At 42.2% G+C, this 24,965-nt stretch overlaps 2 protein-coding genes across 10 annotated transcripts in view; both read right to left on the bottom strand.

Annotated features, from left to right (window-relative positions):
• Positions 1-5,851: 5,851 nt before the first annotated feature.
• KCNJ11 (potassium inwardly rectifying channel subfamily J member 11) lies at positions 5,852-10,556 on the bottom strand. Its single transcript, XM_083409823.1, has one exon. It carries the CDS (start codon positions 10,020-10,022, stop codon positions 8,817-8,819), a length of 1,206 nt encoding a protein of 401 aa, XP_083265949.1. The 5' UTR covers positions 10,023-10,556; the 3' UTR covers positions 5,852-8,816.
• Positions 10,557-14,138: 3,582 nt separating this feature from the next.
• ABCC8 (ATP binding cassette subfamily C member 8) overlaps positions 14,139-24,965 on the bottom strand; it is a 64,310-nt gene continuing 53,483 nt past the window's right edge. For all 9 annotated transcript variants that reach the window (XM_083455288.1, XM_083455283.1, XM_083455285.1 and 6 more), the window contains 9 exons: positions 23,947-24,060; positions 23,185-23,305; positions 22,940-23,070; positions 19,649-19,727; positions 18,313-18,421; positions 17,220-17,323; positions 15,929-16,062; positions 15,724-15,786; positions 14,139-14,367 (listed from right to left, as the gene is read on the bottom strand). In XM_083455288.1, coding sequence (XP_083311414.1) covers positions 14,230-14,367; positions 15,724-15,786; positions 15,929-16,062; positions 17,220-17,323; positions 18,313-18,421; positions 19,649-19,727; positions 22,940-23,070; positions 23,185-23,305; positions 23,947-24,060 — 993 coding nt within the window. In that variant the 3' untranslated portion in view covers positions 14,139-14,229. The remainder of the gene's footprint in view (positions 14,368-15,723; positions 15,787-15,928; positions 16,063-17,219; positions 17,324-18,312; positions 18,422-19,648; positions 19,728-22,939; positions 23,071-23,184; positions 23,306-23,946; positions 24,061-24,965) is intronic.

Genomic DNA, 24,965 nt, shown 5'->3' with positions numbered 1-24,965 from the left:
TTTCTTAGAATTTTCATGTCAATACTTTGTTCTGAATGGTGATGAAAAGCTAACATCTTTTCCTGCTGTGGGCAGTTTCCATTAGTGCTGTGACAGATATTACAGCAAAAACATAAGAAGAGCCCATTGAATCAGGCCAATGGTTCTTCTGGAATTCCTAAGAATCTGGAATTGCTAAGAATGGTTACTGATAATAGTTTCATTAATCTCCAAATAAGGAACAGAATACAGTAAAAGTAAATAACACCAAAAGATACTGTTGCAATAGAAATGGATGTTCTATCTTAGCTCCAGATGTTTCAAGCAAGTTAGGCATTTGATCTACACATATAAACGGGTCTGTGTAGCTTGATAAATTGTAAGTACCTGTAAATGCACAACTCCATATCAGGTCAATTGGTTAGTTTTTTCCCGGACTATTGTGCGTAGGCTGCTCGGAGCATTATTTAAAAGAGACTTGGTGCTGTTAGAATTAAGAACAAGCATAATTCCAACTGATTTTAAACATTTGAATGGGATATTCTGTTATTACTTTAAAATGGTTTGTGGATGGCATGATTCATCTTCATACAAGTGCAGCCATTCACCCATGGAGGAATCAGGTCAGAACCCTGTTCCAAACACATACCCTCATCTTAACATGCCCATCATTGTTTTTTGAAAGGCAAGTATAAAGCAGCTGATTTAAAATACCTCAGTCTGGCACCACACCTGATTTAGCATCCTTAAAAGTTGATCATGCTTCACTCTTTGAATGGGTGTTTGCAGTTTCCCCTCATCTGAAGATTCACGAAGCTTGCAATCTCCATAAATTCCTGCTCGATCTCTTCTTGTCTTTTAATAGCCTGGGACAGGGCATGCCATTTAGTAACATGTATCCCATCTTGCTACTGAATCAAAAATAGTACACAGAATCATAGAGGGAGTCCATTAAACGTTTACTGCTTTGAATTTGCCAACTGGCTCTCCCAACTAGTTTTTCCCTGAAGCAAAGCTGCCATAGCTCAGAGTGCAAGGATTGCTTGAAAATTCTCTCCATTGTCTGCCCTGCCTAATTTTTAGTCCCCCAGAATGATGCTTGCCTCAGTAAGGCATGCTTCAGGGTAGTCGTTTTCCGTTTAGGATAGTCTCTGCACCATTTAGAACTCCAAGGGAGGTAGAACTTTCACTGATTCCACTTCTTCTATGGTAGAATGTTAGTAATGGAGGGGAAATCCGCTAGATGGCACTCTCTTTCAGAATTTTAAACATTAGTAGGAAATCTCTTACAACCTGAAAAGATTTCTGTGGAGCCTCTAAGGCAAATAATAATAATAATAATAATAAAATACTCAAGGGCTGTATCTGGTTCACAGGCTGATGGTTGCATTAAATGTGTTCAAGCAGATTTAGATCAAGAAAATATTTTTGTTTTCTTGTCTTGCTTTTAAGACTTGCAGCTGATGAAATAATCAAGATAAAAACAGCAGCCTCAAACTCTTGAGTCCCTTTATTCTGAACCTCATGATTTTCTTTCACTAAAATACTATATTTCATATGCAGGAGGTGGAAGGAACCTGCACTGGAACCTGCATTGGAACCTTGTAGTCCAGGAATAAAATTTATATAAAATGTCCAAATGCATGATTTTACTATGAGCAAATACCTTTGTGGGGATTTTTTCAGTACTAAAACAAGCATTATGCAGGCAACAGTTCAATAAAAGATACAATAAAAGACGGTTATAAAAACTGAGTAATAAACAAGCCTTGTGTTTATTATATATTATTAGTACTACTCAGTAGGCTACCAAGAGACAGCTCACTGAAGGCAGGCACTGCTCTGACATGGAGATCATCTTGAGGACATACCAAAGGCTTGAACAACTGTGATCTTATTTCACTGAACCTGGATTCTTCGCATTGGTAACTCATGAGGAGGCAAGTAGTTGTGAATTTCCCTCCTGCCTTTCACAGAAGTGCTGTCTTTAGTGAAGCAAGTCTTGCTGAATTCTGTGAAGCCAGAATTCTCCTGTTTATTTTGTGTGTGTGTGTGCTGACACCTCAATCAGCTCCTCCTCCATTGGCAGACTTTCAGCTTGTTCCAGCAGAGCTGAAATATTGCTGTGAAGGAGCTGCACAGCAAAGGACACAGACTTTTAATGTGTTCAGTTTTCTCCTAAATGTTCTGCCTTGTGAAGGCCATACCAAATCTGACTTCTCATTATTTAATCTGTCTTGGCTACTCATTCAAGGGTTCCTGAGGTGCCAGATTTGCCTTTATGGCACTGGTTCCAAACTTCTGCAGCTTTAAGGATCCAACAATTAAATGCCAACTATTGCTCTATAAGGGACGCAGGTGGCTCTGTGGGTTAAACCGCCGGAGCACGTTTTCTGTTCTCATCCTGAAGCAAAGTTCTTAACCCGAGGTACTGTTTCTGGGTTAGCGGAGTCTGTAACCTGAAGCGTATGTAACCCGAGGTACCACTGTAGATCTTTCAGAGGAGGGATGTTCTCTGGTCCTCTGCATGGTGTTGTTATAAGGTATGCAGCAACAGATATAAGGTATGCAGCAACATAAAGGATAGAGCAACAGATTCTGCCTTGTTTTGCCAAGCATAGTTTAACTGTCCATCTTTTGCCCCACTCTTCATCTAACGGATCAAGGCAAGTTATGTTTCTAGTTTGAAGTATGTATCTAATGTACATGAGGATCCTTGCAGCAGCAGAACTAAATGGACAGTTGCTGCTGTCAACAGGGAGAACAGATAGGCCTGGATTCAGTTCCCTACACTCCAAATAGATTAGTGCTGTCAGAGTTGGCATAGCTGATCTTCTCCTTGGCACTGCCCACGTCTTCAGCCTTAGGTGCTGGATGTGTGTATTGTTGATCACCCCACATTTCACATAGCACTTTTTGCTTTCGAATACACAATCTAGAAATGAGATCTGTTTCCACAAGCCTCCTTCCATGGATACATCACCCTTTCTGGATACAGAGTTATAGTGTAGCAAAGCTTGGGTTTTTCTTTCATTATATTGGAATTTTAAAACTCATATTTTTCTTTACTGAGAGAAGCTGATGAAAAACTGATATAACTTTGCCTGTATTGTGTTTGCCTCTCCTCATTTGAATTCTTTTTAATCCCTTGATTACTAACTGTTGGGTGGGTGGGGGAGGTTTTGGTGGGACTGCTCCTACCCCTCCTCCCGCCAGGACTCTTGCATTTAGCAGGTGCATCATGGACAGAAATCCAAAATAACAGGCATGTAAATGCTGTGATGAGAGAAGCTTCAAAGAGCATAGAATTGTGAAGTTGGGACTACGAAGCTCATTTAGTCCAATCCCCTGCAATACAGGAATCTTTTCCCAAATGGGGGGCTCAAAACCATGACCCTGAGATTAAGTGTCTCATGCTCAGTTGCAACGTTTCACACAGGAAAAAAGGAAGTGGCAACCCTATTTCTGTGTGAAATTAATTTTACATTTATATTTGTGTGTGCTTTTTTGGCATCAGAACCACATTTCATAAAACCACTGTCTAGTGCTTTCTTGCAATGGCATTTGTATTGCTTTTTCAGATTAGGTTAATATGAATCACTGAACATCCCTCAAAGCATATTTGTGGCTTGCATTTAAAAGACCATTAATTTGAAATGAATGAAAAGTTATGTGATCCAATTCTCATTGTAGCATGAGATGGTATACCTGTATTCCAAACCATTTTTCTTATTCAAATTGCATGCCATTTATTAGAACCTTAGGACAGAAATGATGTTTAAATCAATCTTATTTAAAGCACTTTTTTTATATTTCTTTCCTTCTTTGACATGTTCCCATTACGTTTAGAGGATATATTTATCAGAGACGTGATACTTGGGCATTTGAGTCAATAAAACCTATTTATAATTGCATTTATCCAAACTTTCTACAGTAAGTTCAGGAATAAACCAAGCTGATCAACAACCCACAGGTCTGGATTTAAAATAATTTTGGTCTAAATGAGGCTGAATCAATTCTGATAATCATCATCATCATCATCATCATCAACTAACTATGCAACTTTGTGCCTGTCTACTCAGAAGTACTTAGTGCCAGGTTCTGTGGGACTCACTACTGTGTAAGTGTGTACAGAATTGGAGTTGAAAAGCAAGTTGACTTTTTTTTTTAATGGGCCAGGGGTAGTCTTTGCAGATTTACCACCTTTTGTGCTGACAGCACTTTGATGTTTCAGGACAAATACGCCCTCTGTTCAATTTCTATCACTAAGCTGGTTAAGAATACAGAAGCCGTTATAACAGAAGAAAAAGGTACATCTTTACACGGAACTAAGATGGTGAGTATGCCTTAAACTGGGTTGTGGACTGAGCTAATTGATAAGGTTACAAGAGCTACAGCAAAGTAATACTTTGAATGACCAGGGTGGGGAGGGGGGTGGGGAGAAAGAGATGCTAACTGTAGAAACACAACACATTAAACAGTGTAAGGGTGGATTCACATGACCAGTTTCCCCACTGGACATGTGAAAGGACACTGTGGGGTTTTGTGCATATGTCTTATGGATTGGATTGATACAGGTTATGAGCTGAATTAAGTGGAAAAGGAACCCATCTGTTCTTGCTGCCATTTGAGCTTTGACTGCAGCAGCCCCAGAAATCAGGAATGGGGTGCTAGTGGATTTTTAATACCTGAACTAAGGAGGACAAGAGCTGGTGCCCAGAATTATCTGAAGGAGAAGGGAGGAGCCGGGCTTGGGAAATGTTGGGACAAGGGATATGGGAAAAAACTTGGCTCCTTTAATATTTTTCTGTGTAAATGGCTATGAGGGCCAAACCCTTCACCCAGAAGATACCCATGGGCTGTATTTATTCTTCTCTCAAAATCATTAGTTTTGAAGGGAGAGGTCCCTGTGGACAGCTTTTGAAAATATCCTTCATCACCAGTCCTTATATAGTGTGACAAAATCTATTCACCAGCACTAATGCCTCTCTCTCTAAGTATCCTTCACAGGTGCTCAGTGTCCACAATCATCTCGCACGCCAAAACAACTGCTCTCATTCTAGGTCTGGCTAGAATCATTTTGCTGCCTGAAGGAGAGCAGCGAATGGCACTCTCCTCCCACCAAGGTGCACAGTATCCAAGGCAACAGTAATAAATAACTTTGTTTGCTTCCCATTTATGACATCCCAAATCTAAGGCAACTAATCCTACTCCACCTAATGGAATGACCTAGCTGAAACAACCCTGTTATCCAAGTTTTCTTTTCCACGGACCAAAGTCAGCATACCAATACCACAGCCTTCTTGGCTTTAATTTGCATTTGCACACTTGTGCAACTTACTTAGGCATAGTGAGTGGGGCTTACATTTTGGCATGTAGCAATATCCACTTGTAGATCAGTTAGGAATTGCTTCCTAACCCTGAAAGAGTGTTCAGTGATTTGTATAGGTGGTAGGGGTGAAGGAATGATAGCCCCAACCTATATTGTGAGCCTGTAAAACAGGTCCGGGGAACCTTGGGCCCTTCAGAACTGCTGAACTACAACTCCCATCAGCTCCAGCAAGCATGGCCAATGGGCAGGGATTGCAGGAGTTGTAGTTCATCAACATCTGGAAGGCCGAATGCTCCTCACACCTGGTACAGAACTAGGGAGTTGGCAAGGCAGAGAAGGCACCCCTGAGAAATCACAACATATGACCTGAAACATGTGGGGAGAGATGGTTTGACTATCTACTTGCTTTCCTCAATGATACCTCTGATATTATGGAAAAAAAGGAAACAACCTTGAATAAGTGTGCATAGGGAGGAATAGGATTAATATATTGTTATTAAGACTTCAAATAAAGAACCCAAGGAATATACATAACCAGAATTCATAAGGAATAAATTTATTGCTGTTTAATTAACAGGGCAGTCCTACACATATCTGCTCAGAGGTAGGCCCCATTGATTTCAGTGGGACTTACTCCCAGGTAAGTGTATATCTGATAGCAGCCTAAAGTTATCAACTTATTTGTTAACAAAGGGAGGCAAGATGTGTATTAACATATTTTGTCATTATAGTTTTGCATTTTTCTTTAAAATATGACAGGAAGAGAATGGAAATTTTAAATTCAGCAATGACCCAAATGTCATTCCTGTCTGTCATAATATTTTTGACTATCCATTTCTTTGGCCATCTGTCATTCTGCAAATATACAAAGCCAGGTCTCTTGCAATGACAGCCTCAGTAGCACTGGGCCCCGAGAGCAATTATTCTAAATTTATCCTTCCGTGTTCCCCAGCTAATGGTACACAGAACAAAGGGAATCTATGAATATATAGATTTCCTCAAGCAAGTGGAGACACAAAAAGTTGCATGAATAGGCTCATGCACATCCTCATCCAGACTTATGAGAGAATTATATCACATGCTTGATTTACCAACTGTTTTAGAATCTCACTGTTTAACTCAGCAACAATACAGCAACCTCTGACATTTTAGAGTACCACTAAAGGCAACCTCCCTAGTGTCTCAGCATGCAAACCAATTCCACAAATTGGCAAAACAGGTGCAGTTAGATTACAACCTGTTTTGTCCCAATCAGCAGTTTAAAATAAATTTAAACCCAAGTGTTCTGGGTTAATGAATTGCAGCCTAGATGTTAAAGCTACATTTCAGTATAACTTACAAACATCATTTTGATGCTGAATAAGGGCACTTTAGGGAGTGATAGCAATTTTATTTCATTTGAAATCAACAAAATCTGTGTGGCATTTTTACAATTAAACAAGGATAAGTAGAGGCAGGCTGTAAAGATCATATGGTAGATTAAGAGCACTTACATTGCTGGAAGAAATTACACAGATGTAGCAAACCATAAAGGTGAGATATCAAAGCAATCCTCAACTGTATTAAACAATGTGATCATAGTAACAGGCATTTGAGAACTACTGGTTTTTTAAAAAAATATGTGTAGCTTTTAATTTTTCTGTTACCAGAATATAAAACCATTAACTTTGTTTTGCTGCTTTATTCCATGCCACATACTGTTTCTGTTTAGATATTGTGCAGAGGCTGCACAGCTATGCCACACTTGCTTGTGTAGCAAATATCTTAAAAGCATGCAAATGTATTAAAAGGTACATACATGCTCATGTAACATGCATTTAAGACTTTACATTTGGAATTACAGTTCTTTTTCCCACACTGTTTTATTTGGTAAAATAAGGTAATATCCCCTTTTTGATTAATACATATATGATCCATAACTCGATATAGTCACTCAGTCGAGTAACTTAAATAAGATCAGTTTGAAGAATTTTGATTTAATTTGATTTAATTTGATTTGGATTAAATTAGTTAAAATCTAAGTGCATTTACTGATTTAGTCTCTGATTGTCAGTTGAGATCCATTATCATTTTTGGTGTGGTAAATGCCACAATTAGGCTCAGTGTGATTTTTCTATTAGCAGTCACTGAGCTGTCCCCATTAATCAGTACCAAATAAGTGGCAATAAGAATTTATGTACTTTCTTTATATCCTGCCTCTCCTCCAATGAATTCAACGCTGTACAAATGGTTCTCTCTTTTCTTTTCTCCTTGCAGCAACATTGTGAGGTAGGTGAGGCTGAAAGTATTGACTGGCCCAAGGTCATCCAGCGAACCCTATGGGTAAGTGGTGATTTGTTCCTGGGTATCCAAAGCCCTAGAATGACACTCTCTCTACTACGCTGTCTTTTGTATTGTCTAACTCTATTAAAACAAATAACATTACTGCAAGTTTATAGATAATGCTGTCACATGAAGGTTTGGGTTTGTTATCACAGGCAGGCAAGCAAATTGTGTTGCCAGCAAATGGCTTTATCTTGCTGTTGCCATTTATTGACAAATATGGTTTGAATTTAAAGGGTACAGAGTGCGTAAATATAATGCTTGCATATTGTTATTTATTTGTCTGTTACATTAGAAATCATCTTAGAAAGTATTTTTGTACAAAATGTCCACTATTTTAAAATGACATTCTACTTATTCACGTCAGAAGGATCAATATTGGGTGCTGAGTTTGAATTAAGATGAAGGATCTAATTCCTTAGTCCAAATTAAACTGAGTCAAAACTCAATGCGCCTACAATTTCAGTAGCAGGCAGCACTAATAAAAAGCTTATAAGGTTATGTAGGATTTGGAGGCTGGATGTGACAGAGTAATAAACACACTTAAGACATTTCATTTTCCTGTTTGCAACCCCCACCTGCAACTACTATATCTTATTATTGTCTAATATTTTTGGCATTAACTTAATTCCAGTTGAATTTAATTACAAAGTTAACGAGTGCCAATGAAGATTATACATCACCTAGTTCAGTGCAATTAAAATAAACCATGCAATATTATTTATGGATTAAATTAAATAATTATTTAAGACATAAAGCACTGCAGTGTAAACAGGCACCCTTGTGTATGCAGCCTCTCTCTTTATCATAAATACTAATAAGTTATTTCTTTATTATTAAGCCTACTTAACTTACTACTGTACTGGAACTGAGATGCTTGTATATAATAAGAGTTAAAAACATATCAAATCTACGGATAAATAATACAACTTAATACATAGAAAATGATTTCTCAAAAAAGGCGACTTTCTGTTCAGATTGTTTATCCTCTCCAAGTGTTTGTGCAAATAAATAAGAAAGTCAAAGGGAGATGATTCAAGCTCAGTTTTCCTTAGATGTCCTGAATCACACGTTTGTCTTGCACCAAACGATATCTTACCTACCTTGTGGAACCACAATCTGAATAACACATTGGGGTCCCCTGTTTGCTTGCTGTGTCTGATACAGGAGCTGAATCTATGTGTCAGGAAGGTTCATCGGATATGCAAAACATGGGCTTTAACCTGACAGACCTTTTCCTAATAGTGCCCCTAGGTGACAAGGAGATGCTGTCCAGAATGCTCTGGTTTTCCTCCAGTTGCCTGGCAGTGCAGCTTGGGGTGGGCACCTTCACAGTGTTGCCAAACTTGGAGTAGTCTACCGAGTACTGCCCATCCTCTTCGTTCACGATGGGCACAAACCTTTGTCCCCAGAGGATCTCGTCGGCCAAGTAGGACGTCCTGGCTTGAGTGGTGATGCCCGTGGTTTCCACCACCCCTTCTAGGATGACGATGACTTCCAGATCCTCGTGGTGGTGGAGGTTGTCGGGGGCCACGTCGTACAGAGGGCTGTTCCTGTCGATCACGTGGCAGATGATGAGCGGGGAGACCAGGAAGATGCTGTTGCCCCCTACCGGGTTCTCCATCTGGATGTCGATCTGGTGGAGGGGCACCACCTCCCCCTCGGGGCTGGCCGTCTTCCTCACCACCTGCATGCGGATGGTGGCGCTGATGATCATGCTCTTGCGCAGATCGCCCACGCGCAGCATGAAGCAGAGCTTGCCCTGGCGGAGCGCGATCACGGCGTGCTTGCTGAAGATGAGCGTCTCGGCGCGCCGGTGCGCCTGGGCCGTCTTCATGAAGATGCAGCCCAGCATGATGGCGTTGATCACCAGGCCCACGATGTTCTGCACGATGAGGATGAGGATGGCGGCGGGGCACTCCTCGGTCATCATGCGCCCGCCGAAGCCGATGGTCACCTGCACCTCGATGGAGAAGAGGAACGCCGACGTGAAGGAGCGGATGTCGGTCACGCAGGGCACGAAGTCCTCCGCCCCCCCGTCGGCGGCGGCGCCCGGCTGCAGGTGGAGCTGGCGGGTGCTCTGGTCGAGGTCCCCGTGCGCGAAGGCGATGAGCCACCAGACCATGGCGAAGAGCAGCCAGCTGCACAGGAAGGACATGGTGAAGATGAGGAGCGTGTGGGGCCACTTGAGGTCCACCAGCGTGGTGAAGACGTCCTGCAGGAAGCGGCCCTGCTCGCGGATGTTCTTGTGGGCCACATTGCACGCGCCGTTCTTGCCCACGAAGCGGGCCCTCCTCTCCCGGGCGCGGTAGCGGGACGGATCCGGGACATCCTCGGCCAGCCGGGTCAGCACATACTCCTCCGGGATGATGCCCTTCCGGGACAGCATGGCTGGCCTGCGCTCTCCTCCTACAGCCCCCGGCCCGTGGCTGTGGCGGCAGGGACGCTGTCAGAGGGAGCCATCGCTGCTGCTGCTGCTACTGCTGTGCCTCCTTCGCCGACCCTCCGCCTGCCCTGGCCGACTCCCCTTCCCCGCCCGCCTCTGCAAGCCCGACGCGCTCCCCCAGCTGCGCACGCCAATCACAGCCCTCGCCGGCTTTTGCAAAGGCGGCGGCTTTCCGCCGCTCGCTCTCGCAGCCAACCAGCCCGCCGCAAGCCGGGATCGCCTGCCTGCCTGCCTTGAGCTGCCGGCTTTGGAGAAGCCGGCGGCAGCGGAGGAGGCGCGTTCAGAGGCAAATCCGCTGGCGGCGGCGGCGCTTGGGAACCCGACTCTCCGGAACGCTCGCCAGGGGGCGCTGTCGCGCAAGGGAGCCCCATTTTGGTGGGAGGGCCGCGCAGTCCCAAGAATGGCCCGAAAGAGCAGGGCGCGCAAAAGGGATCATAGGGTCACGGGGTTGCACGGGAACTGGGCGCTCATCTAGGCAAGGCCCTGCTGGCACCACAGCTAACTGCTTTCCAAGAGAAAGGAGAGGCCAGGTGTGGCTGGGGAGTCTCCTGGCTGTAATCCTTAAGAGCTGCTGCCAACCAGTGTAGACATTACTGAGATACTTAGGCCGTTGCTTTGACATGGTACAAGGCAGCTTCTTATGTTCAACAACAACAACAACAACAACAACAACAATATGTTATTTATACCCCGCCCATCTGGCTGGGTTTCTCCAGCCACTCTGGGTGGCTTCCAACAGAATATTAAAATACAATAATCTATTAAACATTAAAAGCTTCCCTAAGCTTCCCTAAGCATGGGTGGTGCTGTTGGTGCCCTCAGCGCCTAGGGCTTGCCGATCACATGGTCAGCGGTTTGAATCCCCGCGGTGGGGTGCACTCCCGTCGTTCGGTCCCTGCGCCTGCCAACCTAGCAGTTCGAAAGCACCTCTGGGTGCAAGTAGATAAATAGGGACCGCTTACCAGTGAGAAGGTAAACGGCATTCCATGTGCTGCGCTGGCTCGCCAGATGCAGCTTGTCACGCTGGCCACGTGACCTGGAAGTGTCTCTGGACAGCGCTGGCCCCCGGCCTCTTAAGTGAGATGGGCGCACAACCCTAGAGTCTGGCAAGACTGGCCCGTACGGGCAGGGGTACCTTTACCTTTACCTTTAAGCTTCCCTAAACCAGGCCCTTGCTTGGTGCAGAAGCAGTGAATCTTTGAAGGCCACTGTCTTCCTCCCCTTAACCTTGTCTTTCCCAGGTGAAACATCCCCATCTTCCTAGCTGCCATGATGGATGGACGGGGAGGAGGGATCAAGTGTTCATATGCAAAGAGCCCTGGAACTCTTGCTCAGTGCACCTGCTCAGATAAGCTGCCTCTTTTATTTATCAATACCAGCCACTCACTGCAGTGCAGAATAGAGAGGAAGTCTGGAGCAATTTCTGTCTAATGTAACAATATTTAGGGCTTTTTATTTTGAGAAATGGTGAGTAAGTGGTATATGAGATTAGACATGGCGTGGATAGAGTTGTTCCCTAATACAGTGGTACCTCTGGTTACAAACTTAATGTGTTCTGGAGGTCTGTTCTTAACCTGAAACTGTTCTTAACCTGAGGTGCACTTTCGCTAATGGGGCCTCCTGTCACGCTGCTGCTGCACAATTTCTGTTCTCATCCTGGGACAAAGTTCTCAACCCAAGGTACTATTTCCGGGTTAGTGGAGTCTGTAACCTGAAGTGTTTGTAACCTGAGGTATCACTGTACTCAGGGCAGTCCAATGAAGCTGAATGTTGGAAGAGCCAGGAGACAAGATAGAAAGTTTTTCTTCACACAGCACATAGTTAAATTACAGGCTTCACTCCCACTAGGTGTAGTGACAGCCACCAACTTGGATGGCTTAAAAGAGGATTAGACAAGGTCAGCAAGAGTGAGGCCATCAACTCAACTGTGCAGTTGATCACTTCAGAGGTGACCTCAGCCCTGCTTTCTTCAGGGATCAACCATGCAGTTGAGCTCTTCCTAGGGAACTCAGTCATGTAGCAAATCCAGCTGTGTCACCTGTCCCACAACTGATGTCACATATAACTTCAGGTGCATGGGGCAGGTGCATGTGATGTTGAGGCAAATTTGGGCTATGGGCTGGAGGTTCCTCACCCATGACCTAGACAGAGTGGAGGAGTGCCTACCCCTTTCTAGTGTATCACCCGGAGGAAGAAGGCACACAGATTAACATGGAAAGGGAGGTGGTGGCATATTTGCTTACTTGTTGGTGCTCTCTTATTCCATTTGGTCTCAGAAGCAGTGGGAATGAACTTCATTAAAATGAACATTAGAGGAGGGTGTGTGCGTGTGTGCGTGTGCGTGCCTGCCTGCCTTTATGCACCAGTCTCTTGATGTGCAAAGGCTAGTTTCCTTGTTTAACAAATGTTACAGTTCCCATTATCACTGGTAATTGGTTTGCCCAAGCTCTCCACAACTGCTTCCTGAACAGAAGATCTGGGTAAAGTTCAAGAGCTTTCTCTGGCTACTTGATTATTTTTAGTGTCCTTGGGACTGCTGAGCTGTTTAAGTGTTCAGGCACTTCTTTTCATCTTTCACTGAAGGGATATTTTAAGATTATATACCAAGCACACAGATATACTCCAAGTAAGGTAAAAACAGTTAATATTAGACATGTCCATTGAAGTACTTTGCAGGGCATTAAAAATCCCCAAAGGGAGATAGAAAATAGTATTTAATTGCATATAGGGCTGTCTTTATGCATAAATCTTCTGTTATAAATTTGTGCAGTGCTCTGTTACCTGTGGTAATTTAGAATTTATTAGAATTAACATCACCACCTGTGCAGGTACATAAGTAACTCGGCCTTATTTTACTATAGAATATTTATTTTTGAGAGTGCATCAGACCTACTTTCAACAGATTACATTTTTTAAAAATGTTATAATATAGTGAACTGTGATTTAGCACTGAAGCAACAGACTTTCATTGGTGTATCTCCTAGAAGAATTTATATTATTGGAGGTTGTTTGGCCTTTTAGAAATTTGTTGGTTCTTGCACAATATTAATAGTCTGCAATAGCAGGGTTTTGTTTTGTTTTTTGCTTTGATCAGCACAAGAGCATAAATCTTAGCTTTGTGGAGGATCAGCATGGTTGATTCAGATATTGGAGCAGATGGGCACACACTGCAGGGGAAGCTATCATCCCAGTGCCCTGTGGTTCTTGCTCAGAGGGGGTGTCATTGATGTTACTTTTATTGCTTCTTTCAGCCTCTCTGCACAGTTGATTTTCAGTGCCTGTGTATGAAATACTAATTTGTTGTGTAGTGTCCCGCATGATTTTCCTCAAGGTTGTATTTATGTTAGAGATAGTTCAGATCCCCAACACTGGTTATAATATATTTTGTACCTGGGAAATAGTTAATGCTTCCCCTCCGCCCCTGAACAGTACTACACCCATTGATTGATGGATTAATTGAAACACTTTTCAGTGTGACATTGAACATGTAGTTGGAAAACATGCTCATCCATGCCATCCCGACTCCTGATCTGCATGTGGTCAATGAAACAGATGCATAAATCATATGAGTGTACAAAACAGGGTTCCTAGGAGCTGTCTCCTATGATTGTGAGGCTGTTTTCATTTTTATAGTGTTTTCCATTGTCCACTTAACCTGTGTTTCATATCTGTATGACGGGGTCACATAAGGACATGTTGTTGATACAGTTATGAAATCTCCCTTTTGAATTACCTGTTCCTGCTTAGCGATAAGAAAATGATGGTTGGATATGGTATTATCTGAAATGATAACTTTCAGATAAGGGGTGGGTTTGTTCCTTTATTTAAAAGCCTCATTGTTTAAACTTAATTTTGTACCTTAGTGGTTCTTGTAATAATTTGATCCACTGTGACACAGCTTTGGTATAAATCAAGTTAAATAAACAAAAACAAGCAATAATTACTAAAAAAACGACTGCTTGAAGAAATTCACAGAGCAGGACAATGTATTCATACTTAAAAGGTAAACCATTTTTGGTCCCGACCCCCATCTCCCCAGAATGAAGAGACTCAGCCCTATATTATTAAATTGCTTTTTATTTACAGGTAATTTACTGAATTATAAAATGGATAATAAAATTGCACTTGCAAATATTTAATTTATTTATATTTACTTGTCCGCTTGGACAAAAGAAGCAAACACACTATCTTCTTGTTCCAGAAGAACCTCTGGTTTGTCATATTCCAGAATAACTCCTCTCTTCATTACAATAACCATATCTGCATTAAGAATGGTGTGCACCCGGTGCTACAAAAAATAATAATGAAATAGATAGGATGAGAATTATAATTATATATGTAACCATCTGTGATAGATATACTTATTAGATAGATAGATTATTTATTAGATAGATAGATTACTTATTAGATAGATAGATTACTTATTAGATAGATAGATTATTAGAAAATACAAGTATGAGAAAAAAATGATTCAGTTCTGCCAAAAACCTCTTTGCTCATTGGAATGTAATTAGCACTTCATTGATCAAGGCAGCCACAAAGCTTCTTTTTGGACTGGCTCTCCATTTGTGCTGGTTTTTACCTTAAAAGTCCTAACTAATAGGGAGCCAGAATGTCTATAGGACTGCTTCCTGTCATATGAACCAATCTTGCCACCCACAAAGGCATACTTACTCTAGAAGCAACAAAGTTCTGTTGTGGAACTCTCTTGCTAAAGAGGTTCAGTTGGCTCCATCTCTTTTAAGCTTTAGGTGAAATGTGACTTGATCTCTTTCTCTCTCTATTAAAATCTGCTTCTTAACTTGGTTCGAAGCATCTCTCCCTTGTTGATTTTGCTAAACTGATTTATTTATTCTGCTCTTTATTGTATTTTAATTGTTTCATAGTCACAACGTGAGGGAATAAATTAAAAGAATCCTTCATCTTTAGAAGGTTCTGTCTTTTTAGGAGCTTCTTAACCCTCTTTGTGCTCAACATCCTCTGTCCCCTTTCTGTACTGATAGAAGTTGTTCAGCATACCGTAAACACCTTGGCATGGTGACCCCCCCTCCTCCAAGCCATGGCGGAAAGTGATTTTGTTATTTATTTATTTTTAAAAAAACTCTTATCCACAGAAATAATGCTCTTCAAGCCTGCCATCTGCTGAAATAGTTAATAGATAATAGCAGGTCATGATCAGTGGGTTCTATGCAGTTTTCCCAGATGGTGCTCCCAGTTCATGCTAACTGAGAAACAGAAAAACCACAAGCAAGACATCTGGGAACTGCTGCTGGGAAAGAGCTTTGTAGAAATCCCCAGGCAAGAATCTCTTCTGGGCAGTCCCCAGGATCACAGCTGACTATTTTCATTTTGGTTTGTTGCAAAGAGTTTCCCTGAATTAAAACAAAAACATCTTATGGCTATAAACACATTGCAACTGAGCCCCCTGAAACGTTAATAATAATAATATTTTATTGGCAACATTTTATTTTGTTAGGGGAGGAAGAATTGTATTGATTCAGATCTGAGAAACATAATATAATTGATTGAAAATTAAAGGAAATTTCTCATTTTAGAAGCAAGAGCTGATGATAATGTTACAGGTGTATTAAAAATGTATAACACATTCAAAAAAAGCATCTCAGCAGCAAAATACAATACTTACTGCAATTGTCACCACCGTTCGATCAGCAAATGCAGTCATTACAACCTTCTGAAGAATATTTTCCTACATAAGCCGATGAACAAATATTTTAGTTAATTCAGAAACGTGCATAAACAGAAACATTGTGTGAAAACTACCTAGTTAAAAAAACAAAGAAATTAACAGTTTTGCTTCCTTTTCAGGGACATGTCATTTGTAAACTTACAGTTGCCATGTCAATTGATGCTGTGGCTTCATCCATAATGAAGATACTTGTCTTCCGTACAAAGGCCCTAGCCAAGCAGAACAGTTGCCTTTGCCCCAGGCTGAAGTTTTCTCCACCTTCTGTGACAATGGCATCTGATTGGAATAAAATTAATATTTAGAGGAAACCTGTGAAAGTAGATGGGTTTCAGTGACAACGTGCCTTAAGACCGAACAGTAATTGTTGAGGTAGTGGGAGAACAGCACCTTTGGACCTGCACCTCACCAGTCTTATTACTTTTCTTTGTGTACTGTTTTCTCTTTAGACAGATGGCCTTTCTCTACGAGCCCCATGATCAGGCAGAGGAAATAGCAGGAAAGAACTTGAGAGGAAGAAATGGTAAGAAGAAAAACAAAGTAGTGCTTCAAAAACAAACAAACAGTGAAGAGTGGGAAAGAAGCCAAATGCTGACAAAGAAGGAACTAGGGTGGAGTCTCCTCTGCTTATCTAAGTCTTTACAGCTGCATCATGTGAGCCTACCTGTCATGGCGGTGGGTGGAGACAAGCTATCTCTGAGTGCCTCCTTCCCCCTAAACCAGCCTTTCTCAACCTGTGGGGCCCCAGATGTTGTTGCACTACAACTCCCATCGCCCCTAGCTAGCAAGGCCAGAGTTCAGGGATGATGGGAGTTGTAGTCCAGCAACATCTGGGGACCCACAGGTTGAGGAATCGCTGCAACACAGAGGTGGAGTGTGGGAGCCCAAGGCTTCATTCAGGCTCGTGCATAACTTCTGACCAGGTCTCCCCATTTAGTCTGTGAGGCCACTATGATCAAGCCATGCCCACCTGCCCTCACCTGGCTCAGATTGCCAGCACTTGGGTCTTGCAGAGTGCTTTGTGGGCTGTGCATTTGTTCACACAGTTTAATGCAAAACAGGGTCACCTGACATCATTGTGATGTCAAGTGACTGTCAGGGCAGCCCCACCCACATGCTAAATGTGGTCTATGGGGTGTGAGAGAGATCGCAATATGGCCCACTGGGTGGTTCCAGTTCCCACCCCTGCACTAGACCATGGATTTAATGTTACATGTGAACCAGTTCATTTTAAGTCTTTCCTGGTATCTTCTTGAAGTGCTGAAAAAATGTTGAAAACCAGTTTGACCAAGATCAATGCAGGACAGAAAAAATAAATGCATCACGTATAATGTATTTTCTACAATTTCACTTCCAATAAAGGTATACTATACAGCTTAACTTCAACTAACAATATTTTTAATGCTGGATTTCCTCAGAGGTAAAGGAGTTATTACCTAGCCCACCAGGTAAAGCTTTCACCACATGCTTCAGTTGTGCTATTTCCAAAGCTTCCCACAGCATGCTGTCTGTGCATTTCTTTTCTGGATCCAGGTTAAATCTGTGAAAAAAGAAAAGCAACTAAATAGCATCAAGCCGTTTAGCTTTTTTGACACCTGAGGTAAACAGCCACATGTAATGATTGCCTTGGTATCTTATGCACTTTGAAGAACAGGGCACAAAATATTGCCAGTCTGGCAAGAGAACAATGGGTGGGGTTTTTGTTTTGTTTTTACTATGACTATGTCCCATGGACTGCAAGAAGATCAAACCTATCCATTCTTAAGGAAATCAGCCCTGAGTGCTCACTGGAAGGACAGATCCTGAAGCTGAGGCTCCAGTACTTTGGCCACCTCATGAGAAGAGAAGACTCCCTGGAAAAGACGCTGATGTTGGGAAAGATGGAAGGCACAAGGAGAAGGGGACAGAGGACGAGATGGTTGGACAGTGTTCTTGAAGCTACCAGCATGAGTTTGACCAAACTGCGGGAGGCAGTGGAAGACAGGAGTGCCTGGCGTGCTCTGGTCCATAGGGTCACGAAGAGTCGGACATGACTAAACAACAACAACATACATACTGTACATGCCTTGCAGTAACCCAAGTAACAAAAAACACTGGGAAAGGTTAAGTAGACCACCATGTGTTATAAATCATTTGTGCTGTTTTCAGGTAAACACAGCAAGTAATTAGCCACATATTTTCATGTTAAAATCCAGCAGTATAGCATAACATACTGAAAGAATGGGATGGAGGGATCCATCTAGAAATACTACAATTGTCTTTTCTGCAATTCCTTTTCAGTGAATTGTGATTTTTGGACCCAGGGAGGATCCAAAACAACAATGCATTGAACCATTATTATTATTATCTAGGTTCCTTTTCTTATAGAAGACATTCCTCTTTGCCTTTTGAGAGATGGAACAGCAAGTCCCAGCAGCAGCCAGCAGTGATTTTGCAACAGCAACCCATGCAAATTGCAAACAGTGACAGATAGTGCAGGCCATAATCACGAACGTGCCTAATTACTTACATGATGATTATAACACTTACCGTATTGTTCCGCTGAACAAAATGGGGTCTTGGAGAATGATTGACAACCTGGATCTCAGTGTTTGTAAGGGAAGCTTGGCAATGTCTATGCCATCTATAATGATCCTTCCTGTGGGTGGTTTGTAAAAAATGAATGGTGTTCATATGCTTCATCACATGGCTTGTTTTTCTAGCTGTATCTCACAGGCACTCAGCCAGAAAGCAATATACCTCATTCACCTCACTCAGGATGTCACTATAGGTACAGCAGCTTAAACCCTCCTTCACTGTAGGTAAATGGATATATAGGATTTGAAATTTAGGCACCCAGGCTATAATGCCTACACCTAAATGAAATAAATGGCTGTTATGTATCTGGATGCAAGCTGCAGTTAACCTATGGAATTGCTCTTACGGGAGGCCACCAAATTAGATGGCTTTACTCCTCTTCTAAAGCCATATAAGTTGATGGACAAAAAAACCATAGAGGAGAGGGCTCTCAGTGGCTACCAGTCATGATGTCAGTGCTCTGTCTCCATGGTTGGAGACAGTATGGAAACCACAGGCTAAAAAATGCTATTGTGTCCGGGTCCTGCTTGCAGGTTTTCCACTGTCATCTAGTTGGTCACTATGAGAACAGAATGCTGGACTTGATGGGCCATTGGCCTAATCCAGCAGGTTATTCTCATGTTCTTATATTCTTAAGTACATCACTTAGCCAGAAAAGACTTGGATTCTCATAATGAATAAGGCCATTTGGTTTGCTACCTGCTTTCTGTGCATGTAAAAATTTGACCTCAGAGTATGGGAGTTGAGCTCTTCCTAATGGTTGAAGGCAAAATCATAGCCCCGCCCTTTGGAATCCTCAAGTTCTAAAGGAGAGAGGCTTTGAAAGCTCAAGCTGGAGCAGGGTTTTTGCTTTGAACCACTAGATGGAGCTCAACTCACACCATGAGGTCATCTTTACATACACAGATAACAATTAATCTGCAATCTTTTCAAATATTCCAATCACCTGCAGTAAATTGAATTTTTTTACCACTGACATCAGTAAAAACAGCTATATTTAACAGTACAAGCATGCTAAAACGTAAGTTACCATGCAGAAAGCAAACTTTTTACCAGTAAGTCTGTAGGGGGGGGGGAAGGGGGGGGGAATCACCACCTTGCTCTGCTGTATTATGTCGGAGATAGCAAACAGCCAAGTCAAATAGTATTTTATGTCAGCTTGGGAAATGGGTGTGGCACGAACTGAAAAAGGAGATGTGGTCTCCTCTTTTGAAATGTAGCCAGGAGGATCACAGATACAAATGAAACTAATAGTAACTCATCCTGATGTGTACAAATGTAGCTTTACCTTCAAAGGTGTCAACCATCCTGAAAAAGGCAAGAGAAAAGGATGATTTTCCACTGCCTGTTCGGCCACATATGCCAATCTGCAAATCATAAATAAACCAGTTTTATAATGGGAATAGCAAAGAAAATATTAATTCAGTAGAATGGGAAACACAGGTACAGAGTGATTGCCACAAGCACTAGTAAGTGCAGTGGTACCTCGGGTTACATATGCTTCAGGTTACATATGCTTCAGCTTACAGACTCCGCTAACCCAGAAATAGTGCTTCAGGTTAAGAACTTTGCTTCAGGATGAGAACAGAAATAGTGCTCCGGCTGCGCGGCAGCAGCAGGAGGCTCCATTAGCTAAAGTGGTGCATCAGGTTAAGAACAGTTTCAGGTTAAGTACGGACCTTCGGAATGAATTAAGTACTTAACCCGAGGTACCACTGTAATGCTAACATGCGAATGGCAGACTAGAAGGGGTTTTTTCTGTTTGTTTTCTTGAGAAGACAGATAACAGTGGTCAACAACAAATTTGTTGTCTGTGTTTTTTCAGCTGATTTAGGACGAATCTGATGCGCTGAATCCAAAAATCACATTGGTTTTGCTCAGTCAGGTCAAGTTTTGAGTTATGGCCACATGTCATTTTTTTACATTTTTATTCACATGTACGCTTGTGTGGAACATTTTAGAAGAAGTTGGTGGGGGTAAAATGCCATGTTGAATAATTGTTTTGATTGGAAATGATTATTTTAATGACAAGAAGTATTCAGGTTCAATAGTTCTGGGTGATTATGTCAAAAAGGGATCAGTTTGAAGCCATAAAACCTCAAAATCTTCCACGAATTGGTGCGGCAAAGCATGAAGTTGGGGGATCAAAACCCCTGGCTCACTCGAGTACACTGAAGGAGAACTATGAAGGGGTGAAGTATGTGCTGGATAAAATTGGTTATGATCAGCATAAGTGGTTTATTTGTGTTGACCTGAAGATGGTGAACTTTTTGTTGGGACAACAGTCTGGCTTCACCAAGTACCCATGTTTTCTGTGCATGTGGGATAGTAGGGACCGTGCTCAGCATTACACGAAGAAGGACTGGCTTGTGCGGGAGGAATTGGTGCGTTGCAAAGAAAGGAACATCATCAACGACCCTCTGGTGGACAGAGACAGAATACTCTTCCCACTGCTGCACATCAAGCTCGTCTTAATCAAGCAATTCACCAAGGCTCTGGACAAGGATGGTGACTGCTTCCCTTACTTGTGCCAGGCTTTTCCAGGATTGACCATGGAGAAGTTGAAGGCTGGCATCTTTGATGGTCCTCAGATCCGTCAGCTCATCAGAGATCCAGAGTTCGGAAACTCAATGAACAATGTGGAACTGGAAGCGTGGAAGGCATTTGTTCTGGTAGTAAGAACTTTTTTGGCAACAATAAGGCCAGAAACTACGCAGAACTTGTCAACAACATGCTGACTGCTTTCAGAAACCTGGGCTGCAACATGAGCATCAAGATGCACTACCTATTTTCACATATGGACCGGTTTCCTGAGAACCTGGGTTCAATGAGTGACGAGCAGGGGGAGAGATTCCATCAGGACATGAAAGAGATGGAGACCAGGTATCAGGGTCGCTGGGATGCACTACTGTTGGACTCTGAAGAGAGACCTCCCTGCCGCTGAGCATTCCAGGAGTTCCAAGAAACGGAAGTTCAAGCCCTGAAGTTTGAAAAATGGTGAAGCAACATGCAATTTACATGTACTTACCTTTATCAATGCCCTCCATTCAGTTTACAGTAATCAATGTTTCTATCAGGTAATCAATATATGTTGTTGGAAAAACATTTTTTTCTCTTAAAAACATATTTAGGATGATATGTGTTGACAAAAATCAGCTGATAATGCCACAAAAATGTAATTGATTTTGTCATAAGATCTGATTTTTTTCAAATCAACATAGCACAAAAACCTGACCTGATGGAGAGAAACGGATGCCATTTCCTGATTCAGCAGTGCAAAAATACCCTAAATCAGTTGTAGAAATCAAGACAACATTCAAAAAGTAAAAAATTGTTGCCCAGTGTAATTTATGACCAGCTTGGGGTACAGTTACATTACTAGCAGTGCTTATTGCTCCATAAGCTGAGTTGGAGCCAGAGTTGTGTTCAGTGGAATTCTACTCATGCTTGACATAAATGGGCAGAGAAGCAATTTTCACTGATTCTTCCTTTTCCCTGCAGCCCCCTGAAAATTGTTCCACAGGGTTGGAGTAGACTCCAGAACAGTGAGAGGCAGCAATATAGGCTGCAAGAGGAATTGGCCACAATCATTACCCTACACCTCCAGTTTGCATCCGATTCAGTGTGTCTGTGTGTGAGAGGGATCTTGCTTTGCAGTATGCATCCACTTAATGACTTTAGAAAAAGGATAGATCTAAAAACTTTGAAAACAGGGATACTGAATATATTTCTCTTATCATTTCAAGCCTCCCATTTTTAAAGTTTCAATTTCTTATGCCCACGATGGCGACAGGGTGCAGGACTCAGTTAGAGATTTGACTTTATAAACCCTTTTTATAAACTCTGTATTTCTGTTGGGTATCAGATCTCCTTGTATAATACCATTGGCTTGGAAGATATATGCATGACTTTACAACTGCAATCCTATGCAAGGTTACCTGAGAGCATGTTTTACTGATCTCAGTGAGATTTACTTCAGTGTAAACACGCTTAGGGACGCGGGTGGCGCTGTGGGTTAAAGCCTCAGCGCCTACAGCTTGCCGATCGAAAGGTCGGCGGTTCGAATCCCCGTGGCGGGGTGCGCTCCCGCCGCTCGGTCCCAGCGCCTGCCAACCTAGCAGTTCGAAAGCACTCTCGGGTGCAAGTAGATAAATAGGGACCGCTTACTAGCGGGAAGGTAAACGGCGTTTCCGTGTGCAGCTCTGGCTCGCCAGAGCAGCGATGTCACGCTGGCCACGTGACCCGGAAGTGTCTCCGGACAGCGCTGGCCCCCGGCCTCTTGAGTGAGATGGGCGCACAACCCTAGAGTCTGTCAAGACTGGCCCGTACGGGCAGGGGTACCTTTACCTTTACCTTAAACACGCTTAGGATCCAGCTGCCAAAGTGTAAATATAGAAAACATTTACATGAACCTCAAAACAATGGGGTTTTTTTGGGGGGGGGGAAAGAGATTATATTGTTTCATCTTGCTTAAAATAGGGACAATATTCTGGAATAAGAAATGGTTCTGCTCTCAATAATATAGTTTTCATGGGTTTTGACAGCTAAAGTCATTACTTTGAGTAATCATTTGTATTACCTTTTGCCCAGGAGAGATGTGGGCACTAACATGCTTTAGCACAGGCTTCAGAGTACTGTCATAGCGAACACACAGATTCTGTATCTGAATCTCACCATGGTCAGGCCAGTTCTGAGGAATTTGTGCTGGGGCTGCAATCAAAACAAAAATAATATGTGGAAAACTGTTTTTTTAAAAATTAGTTTTCTAAAAGTTCATGGCTATTAATGAGATTTAAGTGGGAATAATGACAGCACCATACTTACACAACAGCCCTTCATCACTTTCAGCCTCAGTTTTTATGAGGCCGTTGAATCTTTTCACAGCTCCAAGCTGGAGTTCCATATCAGCCAGGTTGCGAACCATCCAGTTTAGATAGTTAGAGACCTAGAATAAATAGTTAAGATTTGTGTCTGGAACTGGTATAGAATGTAGGAAGGATCTCATAACCAACATTTCAAATTATTCAAAGTTGTCGCTGTCTGCTCCCATGAAAGAAAATGACAGCTTCCATTTGTCCAGAAGTCTAAATATTTGACTACTATGCCAGTCTTCTAGGTCAGTAGTTCCCAAATTCCACCCTTCCACAATCCACTTCAAAACTGCAGAAGGTCTTGACAGACAACTTAATATTTTTTTCTGCCTGTTGTAGCAATTGTAATGTGCTGTGCAAGATTCTGTATGGTTTTTAATTTAATTTTTACAGCCATGCCTCAGACCACCTGAATGAAGCTCACGGGCTATTAGTGGACGACCATTTAAAAAACCCTCTTCTAGGCCACTCAAATGCCTGTCAGTTATTATGAATAAAACTATTAGTGGGAATAAAACTATTGGGATATTATACACTTTAAATTTACCCCAGCTAATTTTTATGATTACAGTGTTTGGCCACCAGCTGCCAGTTTGCTAAGCTTGAGATGCCTAAATGCTTAGGCCTATATTATGCTGCATATTTTCAGAAACCAATGCAGACTAAATATCAACTTTAACACCTGACTGGAGCCTCTCCTCTTTAACTTACTTACCATCAGAGCATAGGTTAATCCCAAGCCTACAAGACCCGAAGAGAGGTTATCATAGAGAGATTTCGTAATTGAAGCAACAGCTGCAATGAGCACTACACATGCCCCAATATACTCCTTAAAAAAAAAAAAGAAGTAATGGAAATCATCATAGCACACAAGGAGATAGCAATATTTTAACTATTTCTGAAACTTCAGAATAAAATACAGTGGCCCCTCGGGTTAAGTACTTAATTCGTTTCGGAGGTCTGTTCTTAACCTGAGACTGTTCTTAACCTGAAGCACCACTTTAGCTAATGGGGCCTCCTGCTGCTGCTGCACCGCTGGAGCACGATTTCTGTTCTCAACCTGAAGCATAGTTCTTAACCTGAAGCACTATTTCTGGGTTAGCGGAGTCTGTAACCTGAAGCGTATGTAACCTGAGGTACCACTGTACTAGGCTTTTGGATTTACTGAGGCTGGTCAGGTTCTAACATTTGACCAGGCCAAGTATTGAGGCAATTATAGAGAATAATCTTGAGGTGAGTACTGTATAATACTTCGACCCTGTGGAGTAATTGGATAAATTTGCATGAATGGAGTGTCCATACTGATGGGGTGAGGATGGATTTGTGTGAATGGTATGCGGATGAGTGTGCGGGGGGTTGCACTTTGATCCCACCCACTTTTGACTGTTGCCCCACCCCCTTTTGGATTTGGTGCTTCCCACTACTGGCATACAGTACCTGGAAAGATAACCATGAGAGATTGTGGCCATTGGGTTGAAAAAGACTCCCAGCTTTGCATTACAGAGCCCATTTGCAATGGTATTACCTAAAGCCAAATTTGGATTGTCAGATTTTCTTCTTATAATGGTCTTGATCCATTTAACTGATGTGGAACAAGCAGAAGTTAAGACTCCTCTGGCAAGCAGGATAATAATAAAGCTTCGCCTATTGAGCTTTAGCAACTGAGAATTTGGTTGTTATGCAACTGTTAAAGACACAGGAGCCTTTACCAGAGAAAAACTGGCAATCCTAAGC

The sequence above is a fragment of the Podarcis tiliguerta genome (assembly GCF_965153285.1).
Source record: "Podarcis tiliguerta genome assembly, chromosome: 1".
Lineage (NCBI taxonomy): Eukaryota > Metazoa > Chordata > Lepidosauria > Squamata > Lacertidae > Podarcis > Podarcis tiliguerta.
The sequence above is the reverse complement of the archived record's forward strand: the minus strand, read 5'-3'. Positions and strand labels throughout refer to the sequence as shown.

What these genes read in the sequence shown, in the direction of transcription:
- KCNJ11 (XM_083409823.1), bottom strand. Translation starts at nt 10,022, where the DNA reads ATGCTGTCCCGGAAGGGCATCATCCCGGAGGAGTATGTGCTGACCCGG.